This window comes from Symsagittifera roscoffensis, chromosome 3, assembly GCF_963678635.1.
Source record: "Symsagittifera roscoffensis chromosome 3, txSymRosc1.1, whole genome shotgun sequence".
NCBI lineage: Eukaryota > Metazoa > Xenacoelomorpha > Acoela > Convolutidae > Symsagittifera > Symsagittifera roscoffensis.
In genome coordinates, this window is record NC_087064.1 from 78,825,202 (window position 1) to 78,840,399 (window position 15,198).

The following is a 15,198-nucleotide window of genomic DNA, read 5'->3' on the forward strand; positions in this document are numbered from 1 at the left end:
TTGATAGTTTCAGCTTATTAAGAATAATGAACGTAGTGAAGACTCTTATATTGGTATTACTGTTTTTTTTTGTTTTTTTTTTCAGGAAAAAGTCTTAAAATTTGATTCACTTAGGTATAATGGACTTTTTGAGTTCAATTGAAGTTCATCTGCTGAAAGTGACGTAAAAAGCACACTCCAAGTACGAACGTGGAAATGGCGCAAAAAAACATGAAAGATTTCTAGTTTCGAAAGTGGAATTTTCAAAATTTAATTTAGCGTTTTCTTTGCTTTTTAGAGCCAATTGCAGCTTCTAGTTTTTTCATTGTTTTTTGATTTCAGGATCATTTTTTGTGGGCTAGCTTGCCAAGCTATGTTTGTTATGAATCGCATGTGGCGCGAAGCGTCGCTTCGCCTCTATCTGCGATCTTGTGATTACAAAAGTGTATGTACTTGTTTTTTTCAAATTGCTTCGCGGGATAGTTTCAGCTTATTAAGAATAATGAACGTAGTGAAGACTCTTATATTGGTCTTACTGGTTTTTTTTTTGTTTTTTTTTCAGGAAAAAGTCTTAAAATTTTGTATGCACTTAGGTATAATGGACTTTTTGAGTTCAATTGAAATTCATCTGCTGAAAGTGACGTAAACAGCACACTCCAAATACGAACGTGGAAATGGCGCAAAAAACATAAAAGATTTCTAGTTCCGAAAGTGGAATTTAGTTTTAAGATTTCCCAGCGGAATAAAAACTTTACCTATTGATACAGTTTTCTCAAGTTGGGTGCATGTTAGTAAAAAAAGCACCAATCATAAATTGTTCTAGAAATTCAAAGAACTTAAAAGGCATCTATTTTTTCTTTGAATTTCGAAAGTTGAGCTTTTTTCGAGAAATTCATGTTTTTTATGTTTACTTTCGTTCATTACTTTTTCCAATCTTCGATTGGCTATGTTTCGGGTTAACAACTAGCTTATCAAACACTCCGAATCTGTTGACCATCTTTCTTTAGTATTTCATCAAGTTCTGGTATCAAAACTGTTAATTAGCTCTTTCAATCTCTTCCGGTTATAATGCAGGTAATTGTGTTCCAAGCATTTGTGCTGAATTTTAGTTTTGAGTTTTTTAGTGTTTTGATTTGAGATTATTGAAGCTTTTTTTGTGTTCATCTTCTTTTATTGCGTTATCTATCTGTAATAAAGTAATAATTGGCGTCTTGTCTAAAATTAGTTCCTAGAGTTTGGTCTAAAATTTTCCAAACTTATCTTAGATATAATTGTCTCCAGGTTATCTTCTATACGTTTTGGTGTTTTTTCAGGAAAAAGTATAAATTTGTTCCCGATAAAATTTGATTTTTTTTCGCGGTTTGAATTTTGATTTCGTTCTAAGTTCAGCTGTTTTCTTTTGTTAAAAGGAAGGCAAACTCCTCTATCAAATATCAAAAGTGGAACGGTCACGTGAGCGAAGGTTTCGAAATTGGAGTTTAATTCGCTGATTTCCAAGCGGAGTACATAAGATACCTATTGATACTGTTTTCTCAATTTTGGCTATTTTTATCAAAAAGTGCCGAGTCTAATTTGTTCTTGATTTTCAAAGATCATTTTAAATTTACTTAATGCCAGTATTACGGAGTAAACTTTTTACGATTTTCGCATTGTGAGTCCGTGTGGTTTTTTGTCATGTGGGCTTTCATGAATCTGGGGCTTTTTTTTATCTCAAGTGGGGCTTTTTTTATTTCAAGAGATGCGATGCTCCGTTTCTTCTCTGTGTTAAGTTTTCAGATTTTTAAATTCGTTTTTCTATTTATTTGGATTAAAAGGTTTTGGTTTATGTTTATTCGGCTCAGTAACGTTATATTGATGAGCAATAAAACTTTATTATGCGCGTGTGTTTTGAGTGGGGGCGATAAAAAGGGTTAGTGGGTTTTTTTTTGTTTGGCTGAACGGGTGTCAGTTTTCGGTCTAACAACTTGTTGAACAGAACCACTTGATATCTTGGTTCAAATTGAATTCAATTTTTTAAGCGTCTCCGGCAATCTAAGTCTGGAGCTATCTGATACGCCTAAGGCAGCAAAGGTCCTGGTTTCGAATCATGACCTGTTTTTTTTTTCAAACGGTAATTATTCCGTTTGAAAAAAAATTGTCGTCCTATTATTTGGCTGCTGATGTTGTTCAGCTTTGTTGGCACATCTTAGAATTGTTTGCTGTATGCAGTTTTCTTTGTTTTTATTTATTCCTGCAATTTGTAATCCTACAAACCTTGGTTTCGTATATTTTCTTTTTTAAACTTTTTTCCGCTTTAAAAAATTTTTTCGGCCGAACTGATTTCGGTTGATCTTTTATCGGCTTACTAAACTAATTTTGGGTCCTTTGAGGGAACCATCATTTGAATGCTTTCCTGTGGATCAGACGAAACGTTGAAAGTCTCGGAATAGAATTGATATCAAAGTTGTTCATGACAAATTTATTTTCGCTCGATAATTATTTTTGAGTTGTCGACGCTATCGAATGTGATTCTGGACGCGTTTTCCGCAAATAAACATCATTCCAGACAACATTTCGAAGTTTCAGTTTTGGTTTCTCCGAAATTGTTCCGTTTTCTTTGCACTTATTGGCTCTGCTTTCCTTTCTGTCTGCTAGCTTGCAATGCTATTTTTGTGGTACTTCTTCGCCTCTATGTGTTTAATTTTAAGCCGTAACAACTTTCAGTTTGTTCTCAATTGGCCTAGAGGTAACGCCGTTGCCTTTGCATCCTATGTTCTGGGTTTCGTGTCTCGGCCGTGAATTGGATGCAATTGAAAAAACAATATGATAAAAATTGAATTGTCTGACTTTCATTTTTCTGTTCAAATTTTGTCTACAAAGTTGTCTCATCATGGATCTTGCTTGTGCTGTAAGCTACCTTCATTGCAAATGCAAGTGTTGTTCACTCTAGTATCAGGGGAGATATTGAAAGATTTGTTTGAAAATTTTCATAAAATTATTTTTTTCGGCTCAACTGGTATCTGCTCAAAGGTTGTCGGGTTAGTTTCTACATTACTGATTTTGCTTAAGCTGTAAGCAAGTTTCATTTTAGTTGCACAGTGCAAGTGTTGTTTATTGTAGTTTCAGGTGGGATTTTTCATGTAATCATATTTTTTTCGCATCTACTCGTGTCTGCTGAAAGATTGTCGACTTGTGACTCTTTGTTAGTTTTGTTCCGTTGCTATTTTAATATTCAAATTTCTGGGAATTTTCCTGAAATGAATTTCTAACGAGACATATCGAAAAATTATAAATTTTGCTAGACCTTTTTTTTCAACTTTTTAAATTTTGTTTTGACTTTCTATGTTTTTGTTGCACCGCAAGTGTTTCGAAGCTCCGTTTCGCCTCTGTGTCACGTACTATCGTTCTTCAACCACCTGGTAAGACTCTTCGGATTCTAACTCCACGTTCAGTTGTCTTGGCTAATTGTTCAATACAAATCGAGACAAACATATGCAAACTTTGTAGATCTAAAAAGACATTCTTTCCGATTTTTTTTTAGCTTTGTGGTCTCTGTCTAATTATCTGTCGGCTAGTGTTGTTTGGCAAGTGGTGCGAGGTTTCGCTTAACCTCTATAATAATGTCTTAAGAATAAGCAAACTTTTTCAATTCCTTGAGAATCTCCTGTTAAAGATAAAATTGATAAGACATACGGCTAATTTTATCTTTATCTGCAAATTCTTGAACTGAAAAAAAATTATGTTTTTTATTTTTTTTATTTTTTGCTATTGCCTAAAATGGTTTTCATTTTGTGTTAATAGTTTTTTTTGTGTATCGCAAGTGATTCGCTTAAGTGCAGGTAGTGTTCCTTAAAAGTTTGTGTGCAACAGAAAGATTGTCAATGAAGAAACGTGAGAAATGAGTTGTTTCAGTGTGCCGGTGGACTCAATGCAGCTGACAGACGCTTTACACTCGCGTGGCATTAATATGCGCTATCTTTCGCACATAGTGACTGTATGTGAGACGCAGAAGGAGAAACACGACTCCCAAATGCCCAACGAGGATTCCATCATTGCCAGTCTGGACCTGCTGCAGAGAGTGGTAGCCATGGAGCTGTTGTGCAGAAGCGCTAAGCACGTGTTCAAGCGTTACATGCAGAGCGTGCAATCGCACTTTCTCTCGGACGGAGTGGCGCTCTTTTTGAATTGTCTAGTGGGAGCCTACAAGGAGCCCAAGCTGCTAGTGCTGGCCGAGGAGGAGGAATATTCTAGAATCCTGTTCAAATCTAACCATCAGACCACAAACAACAACACACTCTTCGGACAACAGCAGAACAAAAAAAGTAACACCGATAGCTCTACTGAAGCAAATCACATTCTTTGTCCTAAAACAATGTAAACCCATTAGACAATAGTTTTTTTTCTAAATAAGCGAGATTGTATGAGTCTTAGTCCTCATTTGGTGGAACTTTTGCTATAACCACAATCTGTACCACTGGAAATTGCATAGCATCTGTTCTCTGCTTTTTTGGTGGCTAGTGTTTGCTGTTTGTCAAGCGTTGTTGGGTCGTGAGCTGCCTAAGCTACTTGTCGGAGGTTCAACGCCGCACTTAGCACTATTTTTATTTTGGGTTATTTTTGCTGCATACCTTTAGATTTATTAGCATTTATAGATAGCTGCGTCATTGGTGGCTACTTTTAGCTACTATAATAGCTTTGTAATTTTTCTATAGCACTTACGAGATCAAGTGTCTTGTAATCGTGAACCAGATTTTTTTTCCAATTAAGAACTTGAGGTAACGCGGTTGCCTTCGCACCCTAAGGTCTTGGGTGTGTGTCCAGTCAGACTTCGTTCTTTCTCAGCATGTATGAAGCAGTTTTTTTTTCTTGTAAAAATGAATTGTCAGTGTCGTTTGTCTGCTTATTTTTGTCGAAGTGGTGTCCAAAGCATGGATTTTTTTTCCGGATTTGAATAATATTTGACAGTATTTCTGTTATTTTGACATTATAACAGTTCGATTTTTAAATGAAATTTTTTTAAATTTAAATTGGTTTCGGTTTATAATGTATCGGCTAAGTCAATTTATATTGGGTCTTTAGAAAGGCAGAAATTTGTTATCTCTTTAAATGTAAACCTGTAGGGTTTTGAAACTCAATCGGTTTCTTTTATGACAACATGTTTTTATGGTCTAATAGGCTCAATGGGCGTCTACCCGTGTATTGACTAATTTACCGCTCGGTAAATGCTAAAGCTTATTTCGTTTGCGAGAGCAAGTGACTTGTAATCGGGAACTAGACTTTTTCCCATGCTCAGTTCTGCTAACTTGCTGTTAATCTGACATGCTAATTTTTTTTGAAAATTTAAACTGTAAGTTCTCTTATTTTTTTGAGGTAGTAATTAAAACTATCAAATATGTTGAATATATTGATTTTTTTCGGATTAACGCTTTCGTCCTAATTTCTGTCGGCTGATTTTCCGTTTTTTATGGGCAATTTATTTTATCTGGTACGGTTATCTAGCAATTTTTTACTCAAAGCTTGGGTTTTTAATTTTTGATGCAGACGGTTTTTACTAAGTGAAAGTTGTTCAATTGTTTGTAAATTTACCAACTTTGATTTTTAATACATTTTTTGTTTCGCTTAAACAGGTTCGGTTTATGTTAAATCGGCTGAGCCAGCTTATGTTACATGGTTTTATGAACTAGACTTCAATGCTTTTGCGCTTTTCATGAGAAAAGGGTTTTTAAGATTTTGAGATAAAAAAAATTTTTGCACTTCATCCGAGACAAAGGTATAATTTTTTAAATATAGTTTTCAACTTTTTTCAAGTAATCGTTTCAGCTTAATGTTTTAAAAACTGACTTCCTTCTTTTTTTCTAATCATTATCTTGTAATGCATTGTTTTATTTGTATCCGAAGTTTTGCTCCACCTTTGTGTTTAATGATGGTGTTGGCGGTTCTGAACAGCGTTTCTGAGTTAGACTTCTCGTTTTTCCACAACCATTTTTCATGCTTTTTTGTCGACTTATTTTTTGTCTCAGTTTTTATTCGCTTGCTTTCAATGCTATACTTGCGTTGTATCCCAAATGATGTAGAGGTGTGCTTTCCCTTTGCGTAAATTAAGTTAATGGCTTGTGTTGAGCATAAGGAGTGAATTGATAGAGAGTCGATGAACATAGTGAAGACTCTTATAATGGCGGTGATGATTGTTTTTTTTTTCATGAAAGTTTTGCTTTTTATTTTTTTTTTCAAAGGAAGGCAAACTCGAACAAAAAAAGTGTAAGGGTCACAAAAACGTGATCGACTTCGAGTTTCGAAAGTGAATTGTAATATCCAGATTTCCCAGCGAAGTAAAAAATTACCTATTGACTCAGTTTTCTCAAATTCGCTCAACTTCATCAAAAAGTTCAACCATAAATTGTTCATGATAATCAAAGAGCTGTAAGGCCCCATATTTTTTCTTTGAAATTCGACGCATACGTTTTCAAAAATAAACAAGTTAGTTTTTTTCATGTTAACCTGAGTTAATTGACTCTTTTCCAGCTGTCTTTGGCTACAATTTTATTTTATACATTGTCATTTTTTGTATCATTTTTTTGATAAAAGGAGTCCTGGACGTAGTGAATATTCTTATATAGGTCTTGGTGATTTTTTTTAATGATTTTTTTAGGAAAAAGGCTTAAAATTTGTCCACGCTTAATTTGAGCTTTTCGCTGTTGACTTCTGATTTCTTTTGAAGTTCACTGCATTTTCTTTGGTAAAAGGAAGGCAAACTACCCTATCTAACAGCAAAAATGTAAAAGTGACGAAAACTTGATCGACTTCTAATGAAAATAGATTTTAGTTATCAGGTTTCCCAGCGAAATAAAAAGTTGACATATTGATTCAATTTTCTGAAACTGGATTGTTTTAACGATACTGTGTCAGAACAAATATTCAGAAATTCAAAGAGCTATAAAGCCATCTTTTGTTTTCTTCTGATTCATTCAAAAAAACGAGTCAGTCTTTTTACTGTTTTTTTTTTTTCAATATTATTCTGTGTTGTTTGGGGCTTCTTAAGTTTTTTTATAAGGGCTACCTATCTAATTCTGATTTTCAAAAGTTTGGACGTTTTTTAAGGTCCAAACTGTTTTTTTGAGCGCTTCAAAGTTACTATTTTTTGCGTCAAAAAACAAAGTCGACTATTTTCGACGATTATGAAGTTTATTATGTCTTTGCTGCCAGATAGTTACTTTTTGCATCAATAGGGCAACTGAAAGTTTTCCAACTGTCTGGCATCAACTGCTTGGACATAAACGCTTCTTAATCTTGCTATGTCCTAGCCGTTAATGCCAGACAATTGAAAAACTTGGAGTAGCCCTGCTCATGCAAAAACTAACTATCTTGCAGCAAAGACATAAAGAATTTAATAATCTTCGAAATTAGTCAACTATGTTTTTCCACCCCAAAATAGTTACTTTGTCATTTCTCAATCCGTTGATTGTACTCAATATAAAGACCGAGCCAAATTCTTAGGCTTATCAAAAATTTTATAAATCTATTGTTGTTTGGGAAAAAACGAAAGACACCGCAGGATGATCATGTTAGAGCACAAATAAGTGATATGCAAGTTTTATTGTAAAGTTTATACTCCAAAGAGGTTTCAATATCTAGCTATATCTGTGTTGTTGTTTTTTTGTTTCAATTTTTCTTTTTCGATTTTTCGGCAGTAACTTTAAGCTTATTTTTGCGTTTGCTATCTTTTCATTGATTTTATCTGGGTGCATTCCATTATCTGCGTACATTGGTATCTGCGTACATTCCAATCATAAATCCATTGTTGCTTAGAAAAACTCGAAAGATACCGCAGGATGATCATGTTAGAGCACAAATAAGTGATATGCAAGTTTTATTGTAAAGTTTATACTCCAAAGAGGTTTCAATATCTAGCTATATCTGTGTTGTTTTTTTTTAGTTTCAGTTTTTCTTTTTCGATTTTTCGGCAGAAACTTTCAGCTTATTTTTGCGTTTGCTATCTTTTCTTTGATTTTATCTGGGTGCATTACATTATCTGCGTACATTGGTATCTGCGTACATTCCAATCATAAATCAATTGTTGCTTAGGAAAACTCCAAAGATACCGCAGGATGATCATGTTAGAGCTCAAATAAACGATATGCAAGTTTTATTGTAAAGTTTATACTCCAAAGAGGTTTCAATATCGAGCTATATCTGTGTTGTTTTTTTACTTTCAATTTTTCTTCTTCGATATTTCGGCAGAAACTTTAAGCTTATTTTTGCGTTTGCCATCTTTTCTTTGATTTCATCTGGGTGCATTCCATTATCTGCATACATTGGTATCTGCGTACATTCCAATCATAAATCCATTGTTACTTAGGAAAACTCGGAAGATACCGCAGGATGATCATGTTAGAGCACAAATAAGCGATATGCAAGTTTTATTGTAAAGTTTATACTCCAAAGAGGTTTCAATATCTAGCTATATCTGTGTTGTTTTTTTATAGTTTCAATTTTTCTTTTTCGATTTTTCGGCAGAAACTTTAAGCTTATTTTTGCGTTTGCTATCTTTTCTTTGATTTTATCTGGGTGCATTCCATTATCTGCGTACATTGGTATCTGCGTACATTCCAATCATAAATCCATTGTTGCTTAGGAAAACTCCAAAGATACCGCAGGATGATCATGTTAGAGCACAAATAAGAGATATGCAAGTTTTATTGTAAAGTTTATACTCCAAAGAGGTTTCAATATCGAGCTATATCTGTGTTGTTTTTTTTTTAGTTTCAATTTTTCTTTTTCGATTTTTCGGCAGAAACTTTAAGCTTATTTTTGCGTTTGCTATCTTTTGTTTGATTTTATCTGGGTGCATTCCATTATCTGCGTCCATTGGTATCTGCGTACATTCCAATCATAAATCCATTGTTGCTTAGGAAAACTCGAAAGATACCGCAGGATGATCATGTTAGAGCACAAATAAGTAATATGCAAGTTTTATTGTAAAGTTTATACTCCAAAGAGTTTTCAATATCTAGCTATATCTGTGTTGTTTTTTTTTTAGTTTCAGTTTTTCTTTTTCGATTTTTCGGCAGAAACTTTCAGCTTATTTTTGCTTTTGCTATCTTTTCTTTGATTTTATCTGGGTGCATTCCATTATCTGCGTACATTGGTATCTGCGTACATTCCACTCATAAATCCATTGTTGCTTAGGAAAACTCCAAAGATACCGCAGGATGATCATGTTAGAGCTCAAATAAGTGATATGCAAGTTTTATTGTAAAGTTTATACTCCAAAGAGGTTTCAATATCTAGCTATATCTGTGTTGTTTTTTTTTAGTTTCAGTTTTTCTTTTTCGATTTTTCGGCAGAAACTTTAAGCTTATTTTTGCGTTTGCTATCTTTTCTTTGATTTTATCTGGGTGCATTCCATTATCTGCGTACATTGGTATCTGCGTACATTCCAATCATAAATCCATTGTTGCTTAGGAAAACTCCAAAGATACCGCAGGATGATCATGTTAGAGCACAAATAAGCGATATGCAAGTTTTATTGTAAAGTTTATACTCCAAAGAGGTTTCAATATCGAGCTATATCTGTGTTGTTTTTTTTTAAGTTTCAATTTTTCTTTTTCGATTTTTCGGCAGAAACTTTAAGCTTATTTTTGCGTTTGCTATCTTTTCTTTGATTTTATCTGGGTGCATTCCATTATCTGCGTCCATTGGTATCTGCGTACATTCCAATCATAAATCCATTGTTGCTTAGGAAAACTCGAAAGATACCGCAGGATGATCATGTTAGAGCACAAATAAGTGATATGCAAGTTTTATTGTAAAGTTTATACTCCAAAGAGTTTTCAATATCTAGCTATATCTGTGTTGTTTTTTTTTTAGTTTCAGTTTTTCTTTTTCGATTTTTCGGCAGAAACTTTCAGCTTATTTTTGCTTTTGCTATCTTTTCTTTGATTTTATCTGGGTGCATTCCATTATCTGCGTACATTGGTATCTGCGTACATTCCAATTATAAATCCATTGTTGCTTAGGAAAACTCGAAAGATACCGCAGGATGATCATGTTAGAGCACAAATAAGTGATATGCAAGTTTTATTGTGAAGTTTATACTCCAAAGAGTTTTCAATATCTAGCTATATCTGTGTTGTTTTTTTTTAGTTTCAGTTTTTCTTTTTCGATTTTTCGGCAGAAACTTTCAGCTTATTTTTGCTTTTGCTATCTTTTCTTTGATTTTATCTGGGTGCATTCCATTATCTGCGTACATTGGTATCTGCGTACATTCCAATCATAAATCCATTGTTGCTTAGGAAAACTCCAAAGATACCGCAGGATGATCATGTTAGAGCTCAAATAAGCGATATGCAAGTTTTATTTTAAAGTTTATACTCCAAAGAGGTTTCAATATCGAGCTATATCTGTGTTGTTTTTTTTACTTTCAATTTTTCTTTTTCGATATTTCGGCAGAAACTTTAAGCTTATTTTTGCGTTTGCCATCTTTTCTTTGATTTCATCTGGGTGCATTCCATTATCTGCATACATTGGTATCTGCGTACATTCCAATCATAAATCCATTGTTACTATGAAAACTCGGAAGATACCGCAGGATGATCATGTTAGAGCACAAATAAGCGATATGCAAGTTTTATTGTAAAGTTTATACTCCAAAGAGGTTTCAATATCTAGCTATATCTGTGTTGTTTTTTTTTATAGTTTCAATTTTTCTTTTTCGATTTTTCGGCAGAAACTTTAAGCTTATTTTTGCGTTTGCTATCTTTTCTTTGATTTTATCTGGGTGCATTCCATTATCTGCGTACATTGGTATCTGCGTACATTCCAATCATAAATCCATTGTTGCTTAAGAAAACTCCAAAGATACCGCAGGATGATCATGTTAGAGCACAAATAAGCGATATGCAAGTTTTATTGTAAAGTTTATACTCCAAAGAGGTTTCAATATCGAGCTATATCTGTGTTGTTTTTTTTTTTAGTTTCAATTTTTCTTTTTCGATTTTTCGGCAGAAACTTTAAGCTTATTTTTGCGTTTGCTATCTTTTCTTTGATTTTATCTGGGTGCATTCCATTATCTGCGTACATTGGTATCTGCGTACATTCCAATTATAAATCCATTGTTGCTTAGTAAAACTCGAAAGATGCCGCAGGATGATCATGTTAGAACACAAATAAACGATATGCAAGTTTTATTGTAAAGTTTATTCTCTAAAGAGGTTGCAATATCTAGCTATATCCGTGTTTTTTTTCAGTTTCAATTTTTCTTTATCGACTTTTCGGCTGAAACTTTAAGCTTAATTTTGCGTTTGCAATCTTTTCGTTGATTTTATCTGCCTACAATCTATAGGTTATTCAGTAGTGGTTTTTCCGTTTTTGATTCATTTTTTAATTTTTTTGAATCCGGTTTTTTGAAAACTGTTTTCCTGTGTTTTTATCTTTGTTTCGCAAATAATATGAAGCTCCTGATTTTTTTTCAGACTGAATTTTTTTTTAATTAGTTTCTACTCTTAGTGTTAGGAAAGCTGAAAACTAAACGTCAACAACTAGTTTCTCTAGATAGAAGCGATGTATTTCATGTTTCAATTTACCTAGGAGCTTTTTGTGTTACTCGTTTGATTTACTTTCCACATTAGACAGAAAAGCACCGAATTTTTTTTCAAAACGGAAAAAAATGGACTATCAAGTTTAAGGGTCGATCGATCACCACTGAAGTTGGTAATATGGTAATACGATCGATATTTGTGATACTTCATTTTGCTTGAGATAGAAAATGTGTTCAAACACGCCTAAATCCAACTTTCTTTCCTACTTTCAGTGGTCTGAACAATTACAACCTCTTGGTTTGGTGTACATCGTTTTACATTCATTTTAATGCACTAAATTTCTTTAATTGCTTGAAAATTTTTGACTAAGATTGCTACATTGCTGGAAATTTAATCTGCTTAAACTTAAACTACTCTATGGCTTGATTTGCTTGCTTGAAATTTTTCTTGATTTGCTTTTTTTGATGCTTTACTTTCGATTACTTCCTTTCCACTTTTGAATCTTGAATGTTTTTATCATTTTGCAATTAGTTGCATGTTTTTCTTTCTATGTTTTTCTCATTTTAACTGAATTTGCTTGCTTGAAATTTTGTTCCGACTATTGACAGGAACTTGGTATTCGGATGCGTTTTAGTTTGTTTCCTCTTGGTTTTCACGCAACATCAGGTACCATAAATAATCATGATAATCATGGGAATGGATCGAGTGATACATCATATTAAAGCCCTATCAAGTGCGATTTGAACGAAATTTAAAAATTGCAAAAAATTTTTCCATTGTCTCGAAAAACAGGTTTGAATTTTTTTTTTTGGTTTTTCGTCTAATTTCAAGCGGTTAAAGTGAGCGAGCAGGCTTGTAATAGTCTTATACGAGTTAGTTTCAAAATTTTAAAACTAACTATTACTTGATTTTACTCCAATTCTTTGTAACTAATTTCACTTATTTTGAAATTTTATATTGTTTTAATGTAAAAACTGTTAACAAATGTCCCTAATTTTTTTTGCTATCAGTTTTTCTGTCTTTCGTTTAGGTTCTCTCATCACACCTATAACAAAAGACGACACAATTTTAAAAAAGAAAAAACCTTTTTTTTGTATTTTTCGAAAAAGTTTGGTCGAAACATTCTGTGCTACTTGCACAGCAATCGGCTATCCTTGTTCTTTAGCTTGTGATTAGATTCAAGATTTTCTTTTGATTTTTAAGATTTGATTTTTGAAGACTTACATAGGTCATGACGGCTGTTTTTTTTCGGGAAATTGGTTCACGTTCAATTGTGATTTTTCGCGGTGTGACACTGAATTTCTTTCTAAATTCAGTTCATGTTGAAAGGAAATCAAACTCTAGAACTGAACATCAAAAATGTAAAGGAAGTTTTTACTTATCAGATGTTTCTAGCGGAATAAAAAAACTTACCTATTGATCTAGTTTTTTCAAAATGTGTTAGTTTTATCAAAACAAATGTCAATCATAAATTGGTTTTGATCTTCAGACAGCTGTAGATCAAAAATTGAGTCAATGTATTATTTTTTTGCTCTCATTGACTTTTTCCAACTGTCTGTTGGCTATCTTTTTATTTACTAGTCAAATTTATTTGAATTTTTTAAATTTGTTTTTGCAGTGTGTTCCCAGTGTTCGGTAATTTTTGTCATTGGGCTGGCCTGAAAACTCAGCTTTTCAAGAGTAATATAATATCAGATGAAAAATTTCATTTTTCATCACTTGAATTGCTCGCTGAAACTTTTTGTATTGTTTACGAAACATTTCCAGCTTTCAAAATCAATTGAAAATGTTCAAAACTCGATTGCTCGAATTGTTTGGTTGATAAAACGCTAATTTTCCAAACCATCAAGTTCAACTTTAATCTATTATATATCTAAGTGCGGGCTGCTTCACTATCTCACCATAATGAAGTTTTTTCAACGTATTGTTTTAGCATATTAAACAATAATTTTTCTGGTTTTTACAACTTGCTTAACCCGGAAGCCCTATCGCACGCTATTGAACTATTGTGTAGGCTTGTCAGAAGTTAGCGGGAAAAAATGTAATAGCATGAATTCTGATTATTAAATTTGTCGAACATTTGGCAGTTTGAAGCAAATACTCTCTTTGTGTAGACAAGAAGAAGAAATCAAGTCAGCGACACGTGAGTGGGGCTGCTTCTTCCTCGTCATTGCTCCCTTCTCCGCTGCAGGAACATGTCCATGCTCCTCCCCTCTACTCCTCTGCTGTGGGGGGCATGACTGGTATTGGGTCGTGGATGCACTTGTCCCCCACTCAGCTGTGGAGACAGATCAAGACAGATTTGAAGGACTACTTTTACTTCCAACTCAGGGGGTGAGTGTTTAGTAAACACAGAAAAGATATGTTGGTTGAATACGTGAGCGAGAAATGAGAAATTAAAACGAAAGGGAGATAGAGTGAGAGGAAGAGGCAGAGGGGAGGAGGAGGGAAAATACTTTATTACATTCAAAACAGCGTTGTTTTCAAATTAGTTGTTTTCTAGAGAGACGAATCAATATGTGATTAAGAATGAGGTAATTTAATGAACCCGCAATTATGCCTTTGTTAATGAACCCGCAATTTAACTACAGCAACAAGTATATCCATCAATTTTCAACGAAAATTGTGCATTCAATAACGAATTTAAATGCAAGTAGTTTGGCGAGCGCAAATGTATCAGCTTTTACTTTCCCACATTCGAATATTTGCTCACGAGTCATTTTTGTGTGATAAAAGAATGGGTTTTACACGAGCTGACCCCTGTACTCTACATGGCTCCTTTTTTCAACATAAGCCGCGAATATGAATGCTACTTTTGCTGGCACTTTTTAGCAAGAGGCTGAATTGGCTATTTAATAATGCGTTTTAATAATATGCATTTGATTACTATTAAGTCAACATAATTGATGTTTTTTTTAAATGAAATGAAGAAAGCTATTTGATGAATTGATGAAAGCCGTTTCTTTCATACAACAGTACAATTAAGCACGTAGCATTGAGATAGGCACTTAGCATAGTGGTGAGGCGTATACTTTGTGATAGTCAAATCGTGTAATCGATTCACTGCCTGTTTATAGTGTGAGATCGAGCTATCACTTGACCTCTAGATTCAGGTTTACCTCAGCCTGACTGATTTCGGTTGCACTAGCGGTACGTACAAATTCGGAAATGCGGAAAATTCTAGGCGCAAAAAAAACGACCTGAAGTCGCACAAAAAGATCTTCGCTCAACAAAATAACTCAGTTTGGTATGTAGGTAAATAAGAGAAACGTGCTATGCTTAGGCAGGTTGGATAGCCTTTTATAGATCCACTGTGAATCGCAGAAGTACAATTTTTATAATATAAACTCCTTTTCAGAAATTTTCCAACTTCGTAATTTTCGAGAAAGTTTTGAAATGCAGATTATGTACACAACTTGGCTTCTTACTTTCCATTTTATCACATGCAAAGTTAGTGTGGTTGGCTTTAGTTTTTTACGCTCCAAAATTTTATCTGCTAATTTTTAGTGTTTTTGTTTCAGGAACAGTCTTCAAGTTTAATCAAACTCAATTTTGACTATTTTGCGGTTTGATTTTTGATTTCCTTTTAAATTCACTTCATTTCCTTTGTTAAAAGGAAGGCAAACTCCATTATCGAACAGCAAAAAATAAAGGTCACGAAAAACGTGATCGATTTCTAGTTTTGAAAGTTCATTTGGTTTTC

General features: G+C 33.7%; 1 protein-coding gene across 1 annotated transcript in view; it reads left to right on the forward strand.

Moving 5' to 3' along the window:
* The window catches only part of LOC134842886 (clustered mitochondria protein homolog), a 62,614-nt gene that overhangs the window by 31,727 nt on the left and 15,689 nt on the right, over positions 1-15,198 (forward strand). The window contains exons 10-11 of the mRNA XM_063859394.1: positions 3,871-4,280; positions 13,610-13,829. Coding sequence (XP_063715464.1) covers positions 3,871-4,280; positions 13,610-13,829 — 630 coding nt within the window. The remainder of the gene's footprint in view (positions 1-3,870; positions 4,281-13,609; positions 13,830-15,198) is intronic.